Genomic DNA, 19,359 nt, shown 5'->3' with positions numbered 1-19,359 from the left:
TTGAGACAGAGTCTCGCCCTGTTGCCCAGGCTGGAGTACAGTGGCACGATCTTGGCTCACTGCAACCTCTGCCTCCTGGGTTCAAGCAGTTCTCCTGCCTCAGCCTCCTGAGTAGCTGCGATTACAGGCACGTACCACCACACCTGGCTAATTTTTGTATTTTTAGTAGAGACAGGGTTTTGCCATGTTGGCCAGGCCGGTCTCGAACTCCTGACCACAGGTGATCTGCCTCCTTTGGCCCCCCACAGTGCTGGGATTACAAGGCGTAAGCCACTGCACCCGGCTAATTTCCTTTATAGTTACACTGGCTTGGAGGAATAACATACTGAGTGGCGTGGAAGGCACTGGTGCACATTAGTGTAGCATCCCAGAGCCCCGTCCACTGGCGGCTGCTTGTGCATGGCTACCTGTGGCTTCTTGTCTGTGATGGAACCTCGTGGGCAGAGAAATGGCTGGAGAGCATCACCAAGGCTGCCTGGTCCAAGTTGCTTCCTGTTGCTGCATGGGCGGTGTCCTGGGGTCCAGGCCCTGGGTGGTAGCGATAAGATGGTGATGGGGTGGAGTGGGGTCCTTGCAGATCCCACATTACTGGGTGGCCTTTTGCCCTTCAAACCAGATCACAATCCCCTCCCTGCCAGGTGGTCTTCAAGAAGGCACAGGAGGCTGGGTACGGTGGCTCACGCCTGTAATCCCAGCACTTTGAGAGGCTGAGGTGGGTGGATCACTTGAGGTCAGGGGTTCGAGACCAGCCTGGTCAACACGGACAAACCCTGTCTCTATTAAAAATACAAAAAAAAGTTAGCCAGGTGTGGTGGCGTGCTCTTGTAATCCCAGCTACTTGGGAGGCTGAGGCAGGAGAATCGCTTGAACCCAGGAGGCTGAGGTTGCGGTGAGTCAAGATTGTGCCACTGCACTCCAACCTGAGCGATTCTGTCTCAAAAAAAATAAAAAAATAAAGAAGTCACAGGAGGCCCAGCATACAGAAAACATCAGGTATAGAGAGATGTCCTTCCTGGGCCAAAACAGGTGGTGTCGTTTTGCTGAGTTTGATAGAGAAAAAATCCTGATGTCTGTGTACATAAGAAGTGACGTCTAGAGTTCGAGAAAAACCGGAGATGAGAACTTGAACTTGGAGGAGTCACAGGGAGATTGGGAACGCTTTGTAATTGGCATGAATTTCCTGCCTCCAGGGGCCTGGCGCAGAGACCTAGGATGAAGAGGGGGCCGCTGAGCGGGGTGTGAACTTGGAGAGTGTGGGGAGCTGCCCCAGCCGAAGGCACTGGATGGGAATTCATGCCAGAACCCCATCACATAGTGGCAGGAGCTGTAATTGTGCTTCTTAATTGTGTATCCTCATTTAGTGTGAGTTTAGATGGTTAGCAATAGCTCGTTAGCTAGCTTTTCAGAGTCAAAGTTAAAGAGCCCCCCAGCTATCTTGTAGAAAGCCCCCTGGACAGGATGGGGTGATGCTGATAGCTGGAGTCTCTGTTCCAGTGCCCAGAATGGGGAGACTGGCAGTACTTCCGGGCAGCCCACGAAGCAGCCCCTTCCCTCCGCTGGTGTCCCTCACGTCCAGCAGAGCTAGAAGTGAAACTCACTGAGGATTGACACGGTCCCTTTAAAATCGCATCTCCATTCTTGGCACCAGGAGCCGTCATGTAGTGTAACCTGTTGGTGCCCAGAACCCAGGTTTCCTGGTGGCAGCCAGCGGTACCGGTGCCAGGAGGCAGCGAAGGAATCACTTGCGACGCCCGCTCTCTCTGCCATACGAGCGTCGTTCTGCGGGGCCATCTGGCTGGCAGCAGCTTTCAGCCAATGGCAGGATGTTGTAAACCTCACTCGCTGAATGCGGCACCGAAAATCTTGAAAATTAACTGCAAAAATAAAATCAAAGCTGGCTCCGAGATGGTATTTCTTGGCCTGGCATAAGCTCTCCGGATGAACTTGCTCTGCCTTGTTGATAGATGCTTCTTACTAGTTTGGTTTTTTCCCAGGAGCCAGTTGGCATCTTTTAACTTTTCCTTGTAAAATCCAGGCAGAAACATTTTGAGAGCTTTCTGGAGTTTTTATTTGCTAATTAAAATGTGAGAAGGGAACACAGCCACAGGTAGAGGTCTAGTGCAAGCCACAGCTGTGATTCAGAAGAAAAAATAAAAAAGCCAAACCTGACAGTTTCAAAATGAAGTTATTAGCACTTCACCTATAACTGTGATAGCTTTTAACTTGCATGATCCTTCTCTTAGGCACCACCTCCCACCCGAACCCCAGAGCATATGGGAAAAGGAGCTTATGTGTGTACGTTGCAGGATACTTAATAGCTGAAGAATCTAACAGGGATAACTACCATCTCTCTGGAACTTTTTTAACTTAGAAGAGTATGTCTTGTTCTGTTTATGTATCACATAGTTTTCCAGCAACCCTGGGAGGTGAGGTAGGTGGTATATTTTACCAATGGGAAAATCGAGGCTCAGGAAGTCTTGGTGACTTGCTCAAATTCCCATAATAAGAAGCCACTGAATCCAGGATGGAACCTGGTCTACCCCAAATGCCTCTACTGCTTCCTAGGCCCCAGTAATGCCTCTGGGTAGGGTGGGCCCAGCTCTGGAAGAAACACGGCTATGAAAAACATCACCCAATATTGGGTCACCAGCCTTCTTCCGCTTGCAAAATAATTAAGCAAAATCTGTTTTTATTTGTTTTTGAGACGGAGTCTCGCTCTGTCGTCTAGGTTAGGGTGCAGTGGTGTGAACTTGGCTCACTGCAACCTCCATCCCTAGGGTTCTAGCGATTCTCCTGCCTCAGCCTCCCGAGTAGCTGGGATTACAGACTTGCACCACCACACCTGTCTATTTTTTTTGTATTTTTAATAGAGACAGGGTTTTGCCATGTTGGCCAGGCTTGTCTCGAACTCCTGACCTCAGGTGATCCACCTGCCTCGGCCTCCCAAAGTGCTGAGATTACAGGTGTGAGCCACTGTGCCTGGCCGCAAAATCTATTTTAATTCTCCAAGTCGTAAACAGCCAGTGGCCCACCAGGCCCAGCTGTATGTTCTCAGAGACTCCCCAAAGCGTATATGTCCCGGGCAAACACACACTAGGTGGTTTGTGTTGCTCCCCAGTAGACCGTGTCTGCCCCGGCAGATGTCAGTGGCTGAGAAGCCCCAACAGGGAGCGAGCCACAGACCGTGGATGGCTTCCCCGCCAGCGTTCTCCTCGCGAAGGGGAAGGGAGCCTTTGCCAGAATGACTGGTGCCCTAACAAATTGATTCCTGCCAAACAATAGAAATAAATATTTTCAGCAGACAGAAATGTTGGCTCCGAAAGCATTCAAATTAAAGGCTTATTTCTGAAACAAATACTTTAGGAGGAAAACATTTTTACCAGCGCAGATGAGATCAGAGCTATTCCTTTTGGCAGTGGCAGGATTATTTTGAGACTCAGCCACAACGGTTTCCCTGCCCCGTCTCGTTTTTCACTGATGACCTCGCCCCCTGTTTCATGGAGACAGGGAATTGCATTCAGCTAGAGGCATGGCGAAGAGGTGGTGGCATGGTGTCCTGCAGAGAGCCTCAGTTGGACAGTGGGCCGAATTGGATTCAAATCCAGGCCCTACCTCTCCTGCTGTGATTTCGGCAAAGCCCGTCAGTCATCTGATCATCAGCTTCCTCAGTCTGTGAAATGGGGCGGTGCCTAACTTACAATGGTTAATAGCATTATCCTCAGGACCTGAGGGTCATTGGAGGCCAGCACTGTCCCTGGAACTCCCTGTGTTGATGAAATGGTCTCTACCCACCCCAGCAAATATCATTGCCACTAGCTACGTGTAACTGTTGGGCCCTTGAAGTATGGCAGCTGGAGCAGAGGGAGCACATTTTAAATTTAACTTAGATGAACTATAATCCACATGTGGCCACTGGCTCCCGTTTTGGATAGTGCAGTTCCTGCTCATCCGTCTCATTTCATTAGCTGGTGCCTGGAGCCAATTAATTGGTTGGAGGGTCAACCTACTACAAATCTCCCAGCTCCTCTGTGCCGGATGCAGCTGTGCGGAGTTTGGGCCTGCCTGTTCTCTTTGACATCCATCTTCTGTCTTGCAGCCAGAGCAGTGGGGCAGTGCCATCGAGTTTGGCAGAGGAATGAATATCTTAGCCACGAACTCCCCAAATCAACCTTCCTGGGTATCTCTTAATTTTCTAAGAGAGGGGTCTTGCTATGTTGTCCAGGCAGGACTCGTGGTCTCTTTCCACCTCAGCCTCCCGAGTAGCTGGGACTGCAGTTGTGCACCCCCACACCCCTCTGATGTTTCTTAATTTTAACAAGTTCCCACATGTCTCATGATGTATGCTAAGTATAAAAAGAATAACAGAAGGCATGAAGTCAAGGGGCTTGTTTCCCAGGCATTTGTTACATTAATGAGAAGTGAGTCACATTTATGCAAAGCCTCAGTTTCCTTATCTGTAAGACCAGATCAGCAAAGCTCCTGTGGCCACCTCTCTCCCTGGTTGACCCTGAGGCCAACAGGAGGGGCAGGGTCAGCAGCGGGCCAGACCTCAGCAGCCCCTCCCCATCCTGGTCTGGGGGAACACAGGAGGCAGAAAAAAAGTGACCTACCCAAGGCGGGCGGTGGCGGGGGAGGTCCCACTTTAACAGGATGCAAGATGGCCGGGAGAAGGCTGCAGAGAACCCAGGCAAATGGAGATTAGCAGACCCCAAGAACTATACCCCAGGGGGCTGGGTGGGCGGGGGGATTAGGGTCCTCTGGGCTCCTTTCACAGCCGAAGATTGTAGTGGGGAGCACTGTGTGTGCTTACAAGGCTGAGGCTGGCAGGCAGAATTGTGTGTTGTTTTGAGATAACAGCCACAACAGAGCAGTAAAGAACACTGCATATAAAATGGACATTTTTTTTTTTTGTAGCTCAAAAATGGTCAAATATCAGTAATTTCATGCGGTTTGAGTAATCCATAAAGCAGAGCCCTTCTCGTTAGGGCTGAGAATTATCCTCCCCTCTCCCTGCCACAGAGCCGGCCACGTGGCCTGCCCCCGGCACCTGCTCTGCCTTACATGTCATTATGCATCTCCAAGACAGCGTCTCTCACATCTCACCGTTTAAATGAGCGTCTAGCAAGTGTTCCATGGAGTGCAATGCTTGTTGGATACATCTGGCAATTTCGTCTTTGCAGAGTGGGTTTGTGACGGGGTGAAAAACGAAAAAACAAATTCTTGATTCTTGATGGAAATCTCTCAGCCCTGAGAGATTTTTATAAAAAATAAAGCCTTTATTAAAAAGGCTTGTGGGAAAACTTTGTATGCATAGCTTTTGTACTCATAGACCAAATTATAATTTTTTATTCAATCTTATTTTCTGAATAGGTAATGTGTTCACTTGGTCCAAAATCAAAATTTTAGCTGGGTCCAGTGGCTCACATCTGTAATGGCAGTACTTTGGGAGGCTGAGGTGGCGGGTGGGGGGGATCACTTGAGCTCAGGAGTAACATGGTGAAACCACGTCTTTACAGAACACACACACACACAATGAGCTGGACATGGTGGCACGTGCCCATAATCCCAGCTACTCAGATGGCTGAGGCGGGAGGATTGCTTGAGCCAGGAGTTCGAGGCTGCAGTGAGCTGTGATTGCACCACTGCACTCCAGCCTGGGTGACAGAGTGAGACCCTGTCTCCAAAAAAATAAAATTTGTATGTTTATATACTGAGAAATCTTGTCTCCGCCTTTGTCCCTTTTCACCCCTACTGTTTACCCCAAGTCAGTACTGTACTTCTGTTCATTTTCTGGGGGTGTGCTGCACAGATTCAAGAGAATAGCATTTTCATGGAAAGGCTGCAGCTTGTAAGTTTCACTTGAATTTCTGTGACTGGGAGTTCATATCAAATGATCTCTCAGAACCAAGAAATACTGACACATATCAAATGTATAATAACGTTTTGATAATTTTCTTTTTTCTTTTTTTTTTTTTCAGACAGAGTCTCACTCTGTTGCCCAGGCTGGAGTGCAGTGGCGTGATCTCGGCTCACTGCATCCTCCACCTCCCGGGTTCAAGTGATTCTCCTGCCTCAGCCTCCCAAGTATCTGGGATTACAAGTGCCTGCCACCACGCCTAACTAATTTTTGTATTTTTGGTAGAGATGGGGTTTCACCATGTTGGCCAGGCTGGTCTTGAACTCCTGACCTCAGGTGATCCACCTGCCTTGACCTCCCAAAGTGCTGGGATTATGGGCGTGAGCCACTGTGCCTGGCCCCATTTTGAGAATTAAAGGAACATGGGCACATAATCTTTATACGAGGTGGAGTCAGATTGAATAGCAAGAGGAAGAGAAACTGACGTCCATGCTCTTTGCACTGGGTGTTTTATGTGACTTAATCCTCATAGCAGTTCTCTGAAGTATGCATCAGGCTGTCCCCATTTTACATTAAATCGCTTGCCTGGATCACTCAGCTGGGGAGGGTGAGAGCCAGGCGACCTACCCAAGGCTGTGTCTCTGGGTGGGGGGCTCAGAAGCTCTCTCCCTCGTTTTGCAGTAACCAGACATTGTCTCCTATAAATTGTAGCAACTGGAAATGAACCAGGTCTTTTCCTGCCCTCTGATTTTGGTGGAAGATGTGACCTACCCAGGAAAAGCACGATGATTTTAGGAGTTTAGGTGCACGAAGCTATTTTCCAAGCATGCTCATTCTTCTCCCAATTTGGGACACATTGCTGCCCCTCTGCCCTCATCTGTGGGGCTGAGGGAGCTGGAGTGACAGCCACAGCAGACCAGTCTGCATCCTTGTATGCCTTGTGGGAAGCAGCAGAGGAGGTGGCGTTGAACCCATCTTACAGATTCGGTGGCTTGCTGAAGGCCATTCCCCCGACAGGCAGTGGGAATCCGTGTTCACTCTGGTCCCTTGGATCAGAAATTCAGTGCCCTTCCCTCTACACCACGCTGTAGATACCTCTTTCCTCTCCTGGACCCGGGACATCCTCTCTTCTTCAGGGTACTGGGGACCAGGATCCACCCTTGTGGTGAGAAAACCACACCATAAATAAACACAGCCACCATACGCCGTGAGATCTGGCCAAGAGGTTTCCTTCTGTTCATTCGGCCCTGATCTCCAAGATGGGAAAGCATTGCCAGCTGCCCTGTGTAGAGATTCCTGAACACACGGCGTTTCTTATTAACCCCCCAGATAACCAGAACATCAATCTTTGGGCAAGCACTCGCTTCTTCACATGCCCCGTATCTGTTTCTTTCTTTTCTTTTCCTTGTCTTGTCTTGTCTTTCTTTTCTTTTTTCTTTTTTTCTTTTTAAAATGAGACAGGGTCTTGCTTTGTTGCCCAGGCTGAGCTCGAAATTCTGGCCTCAAGTGATCCTCCCACCTCAGCCTCCCAAAGAGCTGGGACTACAGGTGTGCGCCACCATGCCCAGCTATCTTTTTTTTTTTTTTTTTTTTTTTTTGGGTACAGACAGGGTCTTGTTATATGGCCCAAGCTGGTCTCAAAGTACTGGGCTCAGGTGATCCCCCCACCTCGGCCTCCCAAAGTGTTGGGATTACAGGTGTGAGCCACTGCGGCCAGCTATTCTTTAATTTACTAACGCTGACTACCTGCCTGTGATGTCCCCGGGACCCTGCAAAGTTCGGGGAAATTCATAGTGAGCAAAACATAGGCCCTGCTGGAGTTTACAGCCCATGGGGAGATGGCACCACCCCTGTGCCCAGACTAGGGGAGCTGCCACACAGCCACTCTCTGAGCTGGGCACACAGGTTCCCATCTCTTATGAGGTGAGGCAAGAGCAGGGAGGGAGTCAGGGAAGTGGCATCGGAACAATTTTTGGAAGAGAGAAAGGAAAGGTTTCCAAGCAGAAGGAAGAGCCTGTGGCGAGGTCCGAGGGGAAAGGAGGGGACCCTGTTCTCTGGGGACAGTAGGGGAAGGCCAGTGTGCCAGGGCAGGGTTCTGGGGGGCCCTGGGTGGTCTTATCCGTGGCCCTCAGGAAGCCACAGAAGGCGTTTAAGCAGGGAACGCCAAGTTCACGGCGGGCTTTGGCAGGGCGCGCCCCCTGTCCTGGAGGACTGTGTCCTGGTCATCTCTCCAGGCCCCCACCGCATGCCCTTGAGGACTAGGAAGCGTGCCTTCTTCTCTGCACCAGGCTGACTCCTAGCAGCTCCCGTATCTCCAGCTTTCCTGCTTTCCATTATGCTTTTTGCCTCTTTTTCCTCACTGCCAGCCCAGGCCTGTGTGGTGTGGTGGGGTGGCTGGGAGCTCACTGCTCAGCGTGGGCGGGCAGTGTGGGTGGTGGTGGTTCCCTGGGTCTCTCCCTCCCACTGTCCCATCTTTGCCACTCATCTGCTGCCCCCCCGGGACCCCTTTTGGAGGTCAGTCTCACTCTGTGGAAACTCTGGCTTCCTGGTTCGAGATGCCCCCTCTGGCCCACGTGTCTGACATCACGTACCAGAACACTGTGGCCATCATTCAGAAGTTTTTATGACATAGCAGTGAATCAAAGCCTGTCAGTGGGAAAGTGATGGGGAAGGATTAAGTGTCTGAGAACATTTGGGAAATATGAGGTTAGACCTGGTTCTCAAACTTATGAAACAGGCGAAAACATGAACGTTCACTTTGGGAATTCTGCAAGATTCTCCTTTAAATGGAGTCCATGAGGAGGACAGAATGAATTTTCTGCAGCGTTACGCAGGAGCACTTTTCTGGAAATGAGATTTCCTGGGACCTTGTCAGCCCTTCATAGCCTAGGTCTCCTTACTAGGGGGAAAGAAATGAGATTTTATTTGTTTTTATTTTTATTTTTTTTATTTTTTGAGATGGAGTCTCACTCTTTTGCCCAAGCTGGAGTGCAGTGGCGCGATCTCGGCTCACTGCAACCTCTGCCCCCTGGGTTCAAGTGATTCTCATGTCTCAGCCTCCTGAATAGCTGGGATTACAGGCATGCATCACCATACCCAGCTAATTTTTGTATTTTTAGTAGAGACGGGGTTTCACCATGTTGGCCAGGCTGGTTTCAAACCCCTGACCTCAGGTGATCCACCTGCTCCAGCCTCCCAAAGTTTTGGGATTACAAGTGTGAGCCACCCACCGGCCACAAACTTATGAAATAAGCCAAAACATGAACTTTAACTTTAGGAATCTACAAGGTTCTCCTTTAAATGGAGCCCACGAAGAGAACAAATGAACTTTCTGCAAATGAGGTATCCTAAGACATTGTCAGCTGTTCAAAGCTTAGGTCTCATTACTGGAGGGGAAAAAGTAAGATTTTAAAATATAAATGTGTGGCCGGGCGCCGTGGCTCACGCCTGTAATCCCAGCACTTTGGGAGGCCGAGGCGGGCGGATCACAAGGTCAGGAAAACGAGACCATCCTGGCTAACATGGTGAAACCCCATCTCTACTAAAAATAGAAAAAGTTAGCTAGGCGAGGTGGCGGGCGCCTGTAGTCCCAGCTACTCGGGAGGCTGAGGCGGGAGAATGGCGTGAACCCGGGAGGCAGAGCTCCCATGGATCAGAAATGAGTGCTCTTCCCTCCACACCACGCTGTAGACACCTCTTTCCTCTCCTGGACCTGGAACATCCTCTCTTCTTCAGGGTACTGGGGACGAGTGAGCCGAGATCACGCCACTGCACTCCAGCCTGGGCGACAGAGCGAGACTCCCTCTCAAAAAAAAAATAAATAAATAAAATATCAATGTTTAGCCAGACTCAGTGGCTTACCCCTGTAACCCTAGCACTTTGAGGAGGCTGAGGTGGGAGGATTGCCTGAGCCCAGGAATTTGAGGCCAGCCAGGACAACATAGCAAGAACCCCATCTCTTTAAAAAGAAAACAAAACAACCTAAAAAAACTCATCATTTCCCTTTAGGAGTAGGCATTACGTTTACGTGCTTAAAATACCAAAGGTACCCAAGTGTAGATAATGAAAGACTTTCCCGCCCCCAAGTGAGTGCCCAGTCCCTTAATTTCCCTCCCCGGGTGCGGATACTACCAGTATCTTATGTTTGCAGAACCTTCTACAGAACCTTGTGTAGGTAGAAGCAGATTCTATGCATCTATGTATATCTGTGTATTTGCAGTGACTAGATTGATGGCTGTTGATGGACATATTTTGGGGAGGTATTTTTACACTTTCATTACCGAGCACAGGCTCGCAGGATAGCACTTTCCCGCACGCACCACCACGCCTGGCTAATTTTTGTATTTTTAGTAGAGACAGGGTTTCACCATATTGGCCAGGCTGGTCTGGAACGCCTGACCTCAGGTGATCTGCTCGCCTTGGCCTCCCAAAGTGCTGGGATTATAGGCATGAGCCACTGTGCCCAGCCAGGGTTTGTTTTTTTTTTTTTTTTTTTTTTTAAATAGAAACGGGGTTTCACTATGTTGACCAGGCTGGTTTCGAACTCCGGACCTCAGGTGATCCACCCGCCTCAGCCTCCCAAAGTGCTGGGATTACAGGTGTGAGCCACCATGACTGGCCTCGTTTTCTCCCTTTTCTAAGCCCCCCACCTCTGTTTTTGTCCCGCGGTCTGGTCCTGTCTGTCTTGTTTCACCTGGCAGTCAGGGTTGACTTGTGATTTACCTGCACATCCCTGGAGCCCCTGGCCTGGTGGGGGATGCTGGTGGCAGAGTGAATTCGGGTCTGAGGCCAAGCATGTGTCTCTGAGAATACAGAAAATGAACCGTGATGTAGCGTTTACTGTGCCACAAACTTGAAATACATCATTTTGATTATGTCCAGAGAGAGGAAGTCATTTGACCACAGCCACACAGGTTACAGCAGGGATGGGGCCTGGGGTCCAGGTGTGAGCTACCACACCCACCCCACATACACTTCAAAGATGAGCAAATCCAGGCTGAGTGCAGTGGCTCAAGCCTGTAATCCCAGCACTTAGGGAGGCTGAGGTGGGAGGATCACTTGAGGCCAGGAGTCCAGTCAGGTTTGGGAGGTTGAGGCAGGATGATCACTTGAGGCCAGGAGTCCATTCAGGTTTGGGAGGCCGAGGCAGAAGGATCACTTGAGGCCAGGAGTCCGTTTCAGGTTTGGGAAGCCGAGGTAGGAGGATCACTTGAGGCCAGGAGTCCATTTCAGGATGGGGAGGCCGAGGCAGGAGGATCACTTGAGGCCAGGAGTCCAGTTCAGGTTGGGGAGGCCAAGTCGGGAAGATTGCTTAAGGCCAGGAGTCCAGTTCAGACACCACCGTTTGAAGCGTCTTGAGGTGTTTTCAGTAGGGGGCTGGGAGAGGTGATGGAAAGAGGCTGGTGGGTGGGCTTAGGCCCACCACGTGTTTCTAGCCAGAGAACCCTCCATTCATCCAAATGATTCTGTTGTTGGAAATGAAACAAAAAATAAAATGCTCTTAGGACCTTCCTGTGCAGGAACCATGGCCGACCTTTCCCTTTTTTACAAGTGATCTATTTTTTCACTAACAAAACCATTTAAGATTTCTATATAGGATGTGCTGTTTGATTAGTTTGACAGATAATCCCCCAAGAAACATCAGATGAACTCACTCTTTGGATTAAAGTGTGAGATAATAAAACGAGAATACTTGTGTTGCTGATGTGGCCAGCCCAAGTATGTTTTTCTTACCAGCCCAGGGGTTCTGGGGGCAGGAGGTGTCCTTTGCAGGCCTAGAAGGACCCACCCTGTGGGAGCCTGGCCCTGTGACTTGCAGGAAGTCTCAGTGGGAAATGGTGGGGATGCCTCCCACAGCTCACACTTTAAAACAAACAACTGACAATTACACTTTTTTTTTTTTTTTTTTTTTTTTTTTTTTGAGACAGAGTCTCGCTCTGTTGCCCAGGCTGGAGTGCAGTGGCATGATGTCGGCTCACTGCAACCTCCGCCTCCCGAGTTCCAGCGATTCTCCTGCCTCAGCCTCCCAAGTAGCTGGGATTCCAGGCTTACGCCACCACGCCCAGCTAATTTTTTCTATTTTTAGTAGAGACGGGGTTTCACCATGATGGCCAGACTGGTTTCGAACTCCTGACAATTACACTTTTTGAGACAGGTTCTCCCTCTGTCACCCAGGCTGGAGTGCAGTGACTTGATTATGACTCACTGCAGTCTTGACCTCCTGGGCTCAAACGATCCTTCCGCTTTAGCCCCCCAAGTTACTGGAACCACAGGCACCCACCACCATGTCCAGCTAATTTTTGTATTTTTTGTAGAGATAGGGTTTCGCCATGTTGGCCAGGCTGGTCTTGAACTCCTGGGCTTAAGCAATCTGCCTGCCTCGACCTCCCAAAGTGCTAGGATTACAGGTATCAGCCACTGTGCCCAGCCCACATACACTTTAAAGGTGAGCAAATCCAAGCCAGACATGGTGGCCCATATCTGTAATTCTGCACTTTGGGAGGCCGAGGTGGGCAGATTGCTTGAGGCCAGGAGTTCAAGACCAGTCTGGCCAACATGGCAAAACCGCCTCTCAACTAAAAATATAAAAATCAGCTGGGTGTAGTGGCTCACACCTGTAATCCCAGCTTCTCGGGAGGCTGAGGCTTGAACCCTGGAGGTGAAGGTTAACCAGTGAGCTGAGATCACGCCAGTGCACCCTAACCTGGGCGACAGAGAAAGACCGTCTCAAAAAAAATATATATATATATATATAGGCATATCCAAATGGATCTCTGGTCTTATTAAAATACCTATCTGGGAGAAAAATTTTCCCACAATTTCTGTTAAGCAGACAGCTGGTTACATGGTAGTTTTGTTTGTTTGTTTTTATTATACTTTAAGTTCTAGGGTACATATGCACAACGTGCAGGTTTGTTGCATATGCATACATGTGCCATGTTGGTGTGCTGCACCCATTAACTTGTCATTTACATTAGGTATATCTCTTAATGCTATCCCTTCCCCCTCCCCCCTTCATGGTAGTTTTTAAAATTTTGTTTTTAATAACATCTGAAATGCCTGGCTGAAAGTCTGGAGTTGGGGGCAGAGAGAAACTTAAAATGTTAGGTGTTTGCCCTTTGAGGAGCTGTCAGAATTGGAGAAAAAACATCCCAGAAGTTGTAATCAGTGAGGAAAACAGGATTCCAGCTATCCAGAGCGCCCCGGCTGTACACCAGCATCACGGGATGAGGGATGCCTGTGTGCACGTCGCCCTTGGTTTCTGAGCTGAAACAGCAGCAGCCGGGCCGACTTGGTGATAGGCTCGGCCTGCCCCTGCGGTGGACCGCCTGGGCCTTGGCCTTGGTCTTGGCCCTGTGGTGGATGATCTGAGCCTTGACCTTGGCCCTCCAGTGGATGATCTAAGCCTTGGTCTTGGCCTTGGTCCTGCCGTGGATGACCTGAGCCTTGGTCTTGGCCTTGGTCCTCCAGTGGATGACCTGAGCCATGGCCTTGGCCTTGGTTCTGCAGTGGATGACCTGAGCCTTGGCCTTGACCTTAGCCCTCCAGTGGATGACCAGAGCCTTGGCCTTGACCTCTGAAACTCTTCTCTGCAAGGATGAGGCTCCCGTTGGTGACACCCACTTGCTCAGTCTACACCTGGGAAGCTCTTGGTCAGCTCGGCCTATTGACTTGGGTGAGAGATAGTTGCCATCCAGCAGGTGCTGGGTGTATGAGGGGGACTGGACCGAAACCTGACCCATGTGGGTCCTCATTGCCTCCTGACATCAGTCATCCCATGATCTCTTGGAAAGATAAAAACACATTTTCTGCGTTCTGGTGCCTCTCCTTGCCAGACATTTTCTCAGTCAAGTTTCTGTCTCTTTCAGCCTTGTCGGAAGTGCCAGGTTCTGAGCCTGTCCGTTTGCTGCTAGCCTGCCAGCTTCCCATGACCTGGGACCTGGGATGAGGGGCCTGCAGGTGTTTCTAGCTGGAGAGGAGTTCTAGATAGTTCTGAGGAGATGCCCTCCTGTGTCTTCCTCGGGAGAGTTCTGGCTTGGCTGGTGGTGTTTTCTGTGACCAGCAGTGGCCACCGCTACCACCAACCCCTCCTCCCCTTCCCCCTCCTCTATCTCCATACGCCCTGAGACTGGCCAGTGGGCAGCATATTATGCAAGAAACAGCTGTTGTTTTGACAAAGGACATACTCGCCTCACTTCTTGCATCACCAGACCCACGAGGCCGTGGATTCCAGGCCTCTGTCCCTGCAGGTGGACACACACACCGTAACACAGAGGCTCACGTGTCCTACACTATGCATTACAGAAAGTATTACTCCCATCACCACTTGTGTACGCACTCGTTCACATTTAACAGGATTGTAAAAATTAATAGATAGTGCAGTTTTTCCAGCGAGATAATGCATGCAAATGGCAAGACAGTCCAAAGATACACACTGTGGAGTGAGTCCCCCTCACCACTGGCCCCTCTGGAGAGAGCCAGGCACGGTCACAAGTTTCTTCTGTATCTCTCTGGAGATAATCACAGCCTATGCGAGCATATGGATGGATATTCTTTTAAACGTTGTGTTGCGGTTTGCTTCTTGGCTTGCATGTATCTGATATCACGTCCCTTACAATACACCGTGTTTTTTTTACACTGCAGGAAAATCTGTGAGGGGCTAGACCGACAGGGTATTGCTGGGCGTGGAGGAGGTTGGGGCCAGGTTTTTTGCTCTTTGTGACTTTTTCGTGCCTTTCAGATGTGACGACTCTCCATACGCCTTCTCACACGTGACCCGTGACTCATGGGCCGAGGACTCTGCATTTGGGACCCCCACCTCCACCTCCCCAAAATGCATTTCATTCCCTTGTTAATGTGTCATTGTAGTTGACGCTTTGAGGATAGGCAGGCTTGGTAGATAATAAAACAGTATTTGGCTTATGTTTAATCGCTGTCTCCTCCCACAGCCCGAGAACGCCTTAGCGTCCTTCAAAAAGGATTTGGTGGTGCTGTTTTTTATGTGTGTGTGTTGTTTTTAAAAAAATTTTTTTCCAAGGGACCCGGTCAAAGATTTCAAGCCTTAAATCTGATCAACCCAATCTGGGGCGGCGGCAGCTCAGTCTCTCCTCCTCGCTGTGCCAATCTGTTTCTGTGGTGGCGGGTGGCGGCTCGGTGTTAAATTTGGAGACCCCCGTGGGTTTCCCATGCCGACCTGCATATGTCTGCAGGCGCAGGGAAGGGAGCGCCGCAGACCCCCGTCGAGTCCCCGACTGCCAGCAGCAAGTTGCCACAGGCGCACTGGCTCTGCAGCCCCGGGATCAAGGTGGGTTCACCTTGCACCGGGCCACCTGTTTCAGTTCCCTGCTCCCCCAGGCAGGCTCCCTGACAGATCAGCCCAGGGAGGGGCAGGTGGGGGCCGAGGGGGATGGAGGGGGCCCACAGACCCCCTGCTCATCTGGCGTTCTCCCCAACGTTTTCCACACTTGACCCACTAGATGAGAAGCTGGGGGTCGGGGGTGGGACCCCACAGTCCCCTTCCTACCTCCAGCGCCTGCTGGCTCAAAGACATCAGTAGACACCCACCGATTGGGTAACGGCCCCCAGCACCCCCACCCTGCGAGGCTTCAATGCAGTGAGGGAAGTAGGGACCCCCGGCTGAAAGCAGTCATGTTCTTTTTTGTTTTTCTCCTAAGTTTTCTGTGTCTGTGTGCGATTGGAACGAAACATCAACTCTTTTTTTTTTCTTTTTTGTCATATTTCAATATTGGCTTTCTTCCCCGCCTTCTTTCGAAGGCTCCTTTTATAACTTCGGCTGCTGCTGCTTAAATATAGATGTCGAAGCCCTCCTCCCTCCAGATTGTTTATATTTTTGAAGAGCCTTCTGCTTCGCTGTGACTGCTCCTCTCTTATCTGTATCCCCCGTTCCACCACATTGGTTTCGGTTGCTCTTTTTTTTTTCCCTGCCTTCCCTTAACTGGGATGTGTTTCAAATGTGGTCTATCAAAATGTTCAGTGTTTCCCTTTTTTCTGCAATAGCTTTGACATCTGTTCTTGAATTCTAGCCCACGTTATTCCTTAGGACTTGTTTGCCCAAGATGTGCCTGTATGCCAGAAATACTAAGGGGAGAAGAGTGTGGTGTGGTGGTATCTTCCCCTCATTGCCTGGTTTGTTGTTTTATTGTTGTTGTTTTTTTTTCCTTTCCTCCCCTGCTTTTTAAAATGTCTACGATTTCTTTCTTTCTTTTATTTTTCCCTTGGAACATCTCGCTCTATTGCCCAGGCTGAAGTGCAGTGGCATGGTCTCAGCTCACTGCAACCTCTACCTCCCGGGTTCAAGTGATTCTCCTGCCTCAACCTCCCAAGTAGCTGGGATTACAGGCCCGCCACCATGCCTGGCTAATTTTTGTATTTTTAGTAGAGACGGGGTTTCGCCATGTTGACCAGGCTGGTCTCAAACTCCTGACCTCAGGTGATCCACCCACCTCGGCCTCCGAAAGTGCTGGGATTACAGGTGTGAGCCACCTCGCCCGGCCTATCTGTGATTTCTGTGATTTCTAAGTTGACAGCATGTTTTCATCCCATCCAGCATGGCCCAACCCATAGTGGTACCAAGGAAGCATTTCCCAGCAAGAACTTGTAACGTGTAGGTTTGCTGGTTTACTTCTGCCAAGGAGGAAAGCCAGTGGGCCATGGTGAGGTGGGTGGGGCAAGGGGGTGGCGAAGGAGAGGCTATAGTGTGCTTCTTGGAGGCGTGGGGATAAATCTTGAGTTTTGATTTTTCTCGCCGTTCAGCCTTTGAAATGTTAGGTTCTTGCTCTGCTTGGACTCAGGGTGACGGTCCCCACCGTTGAGAAGCCAGCTGGAGCAGCCACCTTGGATCCCAGCAGAATGGGCCGCTGTGTGTCTTTAGTCGCCGAAGCGACTCGGCAGGAAAACAGGCCTTTTGGTGGCGACAGCAGTGTGTCCTTGGGCGCCTGCTGTCAGCCTGGAACACCATTCTGGGGCCATCTGCTGCAGGCTTGTTGGAAACAGATCCTCTTGGCAGCTCTTCCCAGAATTTCCGAGGCCAGGGCACAGGTTCTCTGGCGCGTTGATTATCGGTTTGTTGCGGGGAGCAGAGCCCAGAGCCCTCAGTCCCCTGGCGGGTTCCTCATGGGGGACCCACTCCTGATGGTCCTCAGCGTTCCCGCGCAAGTAATGTGGTTTGAGAATAATCGCCAATGCCAGGTGCCTCGTTTCCGAAAAGTGGTTGGAAATAATTATTCTTGGAATTTATGTTTTAAAGATCCCTCTTGAAAACTAATCATAGGTTAATGATCTCGAACATGATGCTTGGCCTAGAGTGAGCTCACCGTAAATATCTGTTGAATGAATACAAACCAAATATTACTCCCAGAGATCCCAGGCCCACAGCGTTGAAGGACGGCCACAGGAGGCCAAGGAGGGGATAGCCGAGGAGGGAATAGCTCAGCAGAAGGACTAGAGCCCAGGAGAGTGGCTGGAAGGGACCCTTCCTTGGCTGGAAGAACAGGGGTGGAGCAGCTTGGGGAGGCGGGTCCTTTAGGCTTGGCCTGATAGTTGTGGCTGGAGCAAAAAAGATGTTTCTGTGTATTCTGTTACCGGAACAGAGTCATTTATGGCGGGCACATTGAGGCACGACCCGTGGCGTTGAACGAGCTTGGTTTTCTCAACCACTGCACATGGGACGGACGAGGGATGGGTGGATAATATAATGTTCATTTCCCTGCCTTCCCGCCGCCCTCCAGCCCCTCCTCTGCCGATGATTGACGATCCCTAGAGCCACTGGGGTCTCTCCCCCAGTGTTCTGGTCAAATGCAAATAGGACCCTCCTCTAGTACACAGTGCAATTACAAACTCCCTTTTCCTTTCCTGTTTCCCCCAACAGAGAGAACTCGATGCCACCGCAACGGTATTGGCGAACCGGCAGGATGAAAGCGAGCAGTCCAGAAAGCGGCTTATCGAACAGAGCCGGGAGTTCAAGAAGAACACTCCAGAGGTGAGGCGGGTGACCGTCACAGTTGCTTTGGAGGGATCTTAGAATGCTGGGGCATATTCAGGCAATGCTCCGTGAGCATTTCATTTTCATCAGTTGAATGTGCGGTCGGCAAACAACCTGTTTCTTTCCCCAGATGTCTTCAGCCCCATTTCCAGCAGAATGCACGCCACCCTGCAGGCCGTGGGACGTGGAAATTGATAGGTTGTCTGGAAGTATGAAAGCCAGAGCTAATTCCAGGTGCAGATACTGGACAAGCTGGGTCTGTAAGAACACGTGGGCAGGTGTGTGGGTGTCTCAGACCCTCGAGTTCGTCCCAGACCCTGTCCCATGTCGGTTAGCAAGCCACCGAAGTCCATAAGGGATCCTGTGGGGTGGAAGGCCCTCGGGGCCTGCTTCCCCGGTGCTGGGGCAGTGTCTGAAGGCTGCACGCATCTGGGCATAGCAACACGCCTGACGCTTCTTGTAAAACAGACATTTCGCCTGCTAGGCCTTTTAAATGCCTCTCTGTTTCTTGAAATACGCCCTAAAGGGCAGTGGAAATGTGCTTTTCACATACTCCTGTTTTTTCTCTCGTGAGTGTGCAATCGGGGGACAGTGTTGAGTTGCTAGGGTGGTGTTTTTCTGCTCGTTTCCTGGGCCCCTTCTTCCTTCCCTTCAACCCTATCAGAGGCTTAGTAAGAAAAAGAAAAAAGACCCACGCGTGTTGCAGGCAGATGAGCAGTCGCGGGAATGGCTTTCCGGGTGACGTCTGCCAGTTTGGTCCCCATGGCACTCATGCCGTGGTCTCGGACCCCACCCTCTCTTACACCTTCCCCTTGTATGGGAAGAGGTTGCAGCAGCCCACAACTTTGGCCCGGCTTCCGGGCTTGGGGAATCTACAGCTCTTGGCTCCTCCCTATAGGACACAGGAAGACGCCTGGAGGCAAAGCTCCGTTCTAAGAGAGATGCCCCTCTCTTACATAATATTGCTGGGAAATTATATGTGAATTGCATTTTTAAAAGGAGACTCATTTAAAATGTTTCAAAGGAGGCTTGCTAGTCAAGGGAGTGCTGGCATGAATCATTATGGAAAACAAATTAATAACCTTATGTCTTCAGAATAAATATTTTGGGAGAAAGCTTGGTAGCAGAGTGGAAAGAAGGCAGCCTTTGGCCACAGAGCCAGCCAAGGGTTCAAATCTCACACCCGCTGCTCGCCTCCGCCTGCCTCTAAATGTGGGTACTCCATGTTTCACGAGACCAAAAATGAAGATGGGAGTCACTGGGGGTGCTTGGGGGTTGCTGCCTTCTCTGCCCGTGTTGGGGAGTGGGGGGCCCTATTCTCCGTGTTAGCCTTGCCCTGAGTAAAAACAAGAGGAAAAAAAGAGTTGGGGACAGAACATCCTTCTTCTGTTGCCTCCAGCGGCTTCAGAGCAGACTTTCCTGGAACTCTGGTTTCCTGAGAACTTGTCCTTGACTCAGTTTCCCCAGCCTAAGCCCCGCCACATCCATCTCGTGAGCTCCT

General features: G+C 50.4%; 3 protein-coding genes across 6 annotated transcripts in view; 2 read left to right on the top strand and 1 right to left on the bottom strand.

Annotated features, from left to right (window-relative positions):
* Positions 1–19,359, top strand: part of PRKRIP1 (PRKR interacting protein 1) — a 532,772-nt gene that overhangs the window by 37,879 nt on the left and 475,534 nt on the right. The window lies entirely within an intron of this gene.
* IFT22 (intraflagellar transport 22) overlaps positions 1–19,359 on the bottom strand; it is a 984,170-nt gene that overhangs the window by 599,089 nt on the left and 365,722 nt on the right. The gene's annotated exons all lie outside the window — the stretch shown is intronic.
* CUX1 (cut like homeobox 1) overlaps positions 1–19,359 on the top strand; it is a 1,083,765-nt gene that overhangs the window by 724,777 nt on the left and 339,629 nt on the right. The window contains 1 exon segment of the mRNA XM_050783609.1: positions 17,745–17,855. Within this exon segment, the coding sequence (XP_050639566.1) occupies positions 17,745–17,855 (111 nt within the window).

This window comes from Macaca thibetana, chromosome 3, assembly GCF_024542745.1.
Source record: "Macaca thibetana thibetana isolate TM-01 chromosome 3, ASM2454274v1, whole genome shotgun sequence".
In the NCBI taxonomy this organism is placed as follows: Eukaryota; Metazoa; Chordata; class Mammalia; order Primates; family Cercopithecidae; genus Macaca; species Macaca thibetana.
The sequence above is the reverse complement of the archived record's forward strand: the minus strand, read 5'-3'. Positions and strand labels throughout refer to the sequence as shown.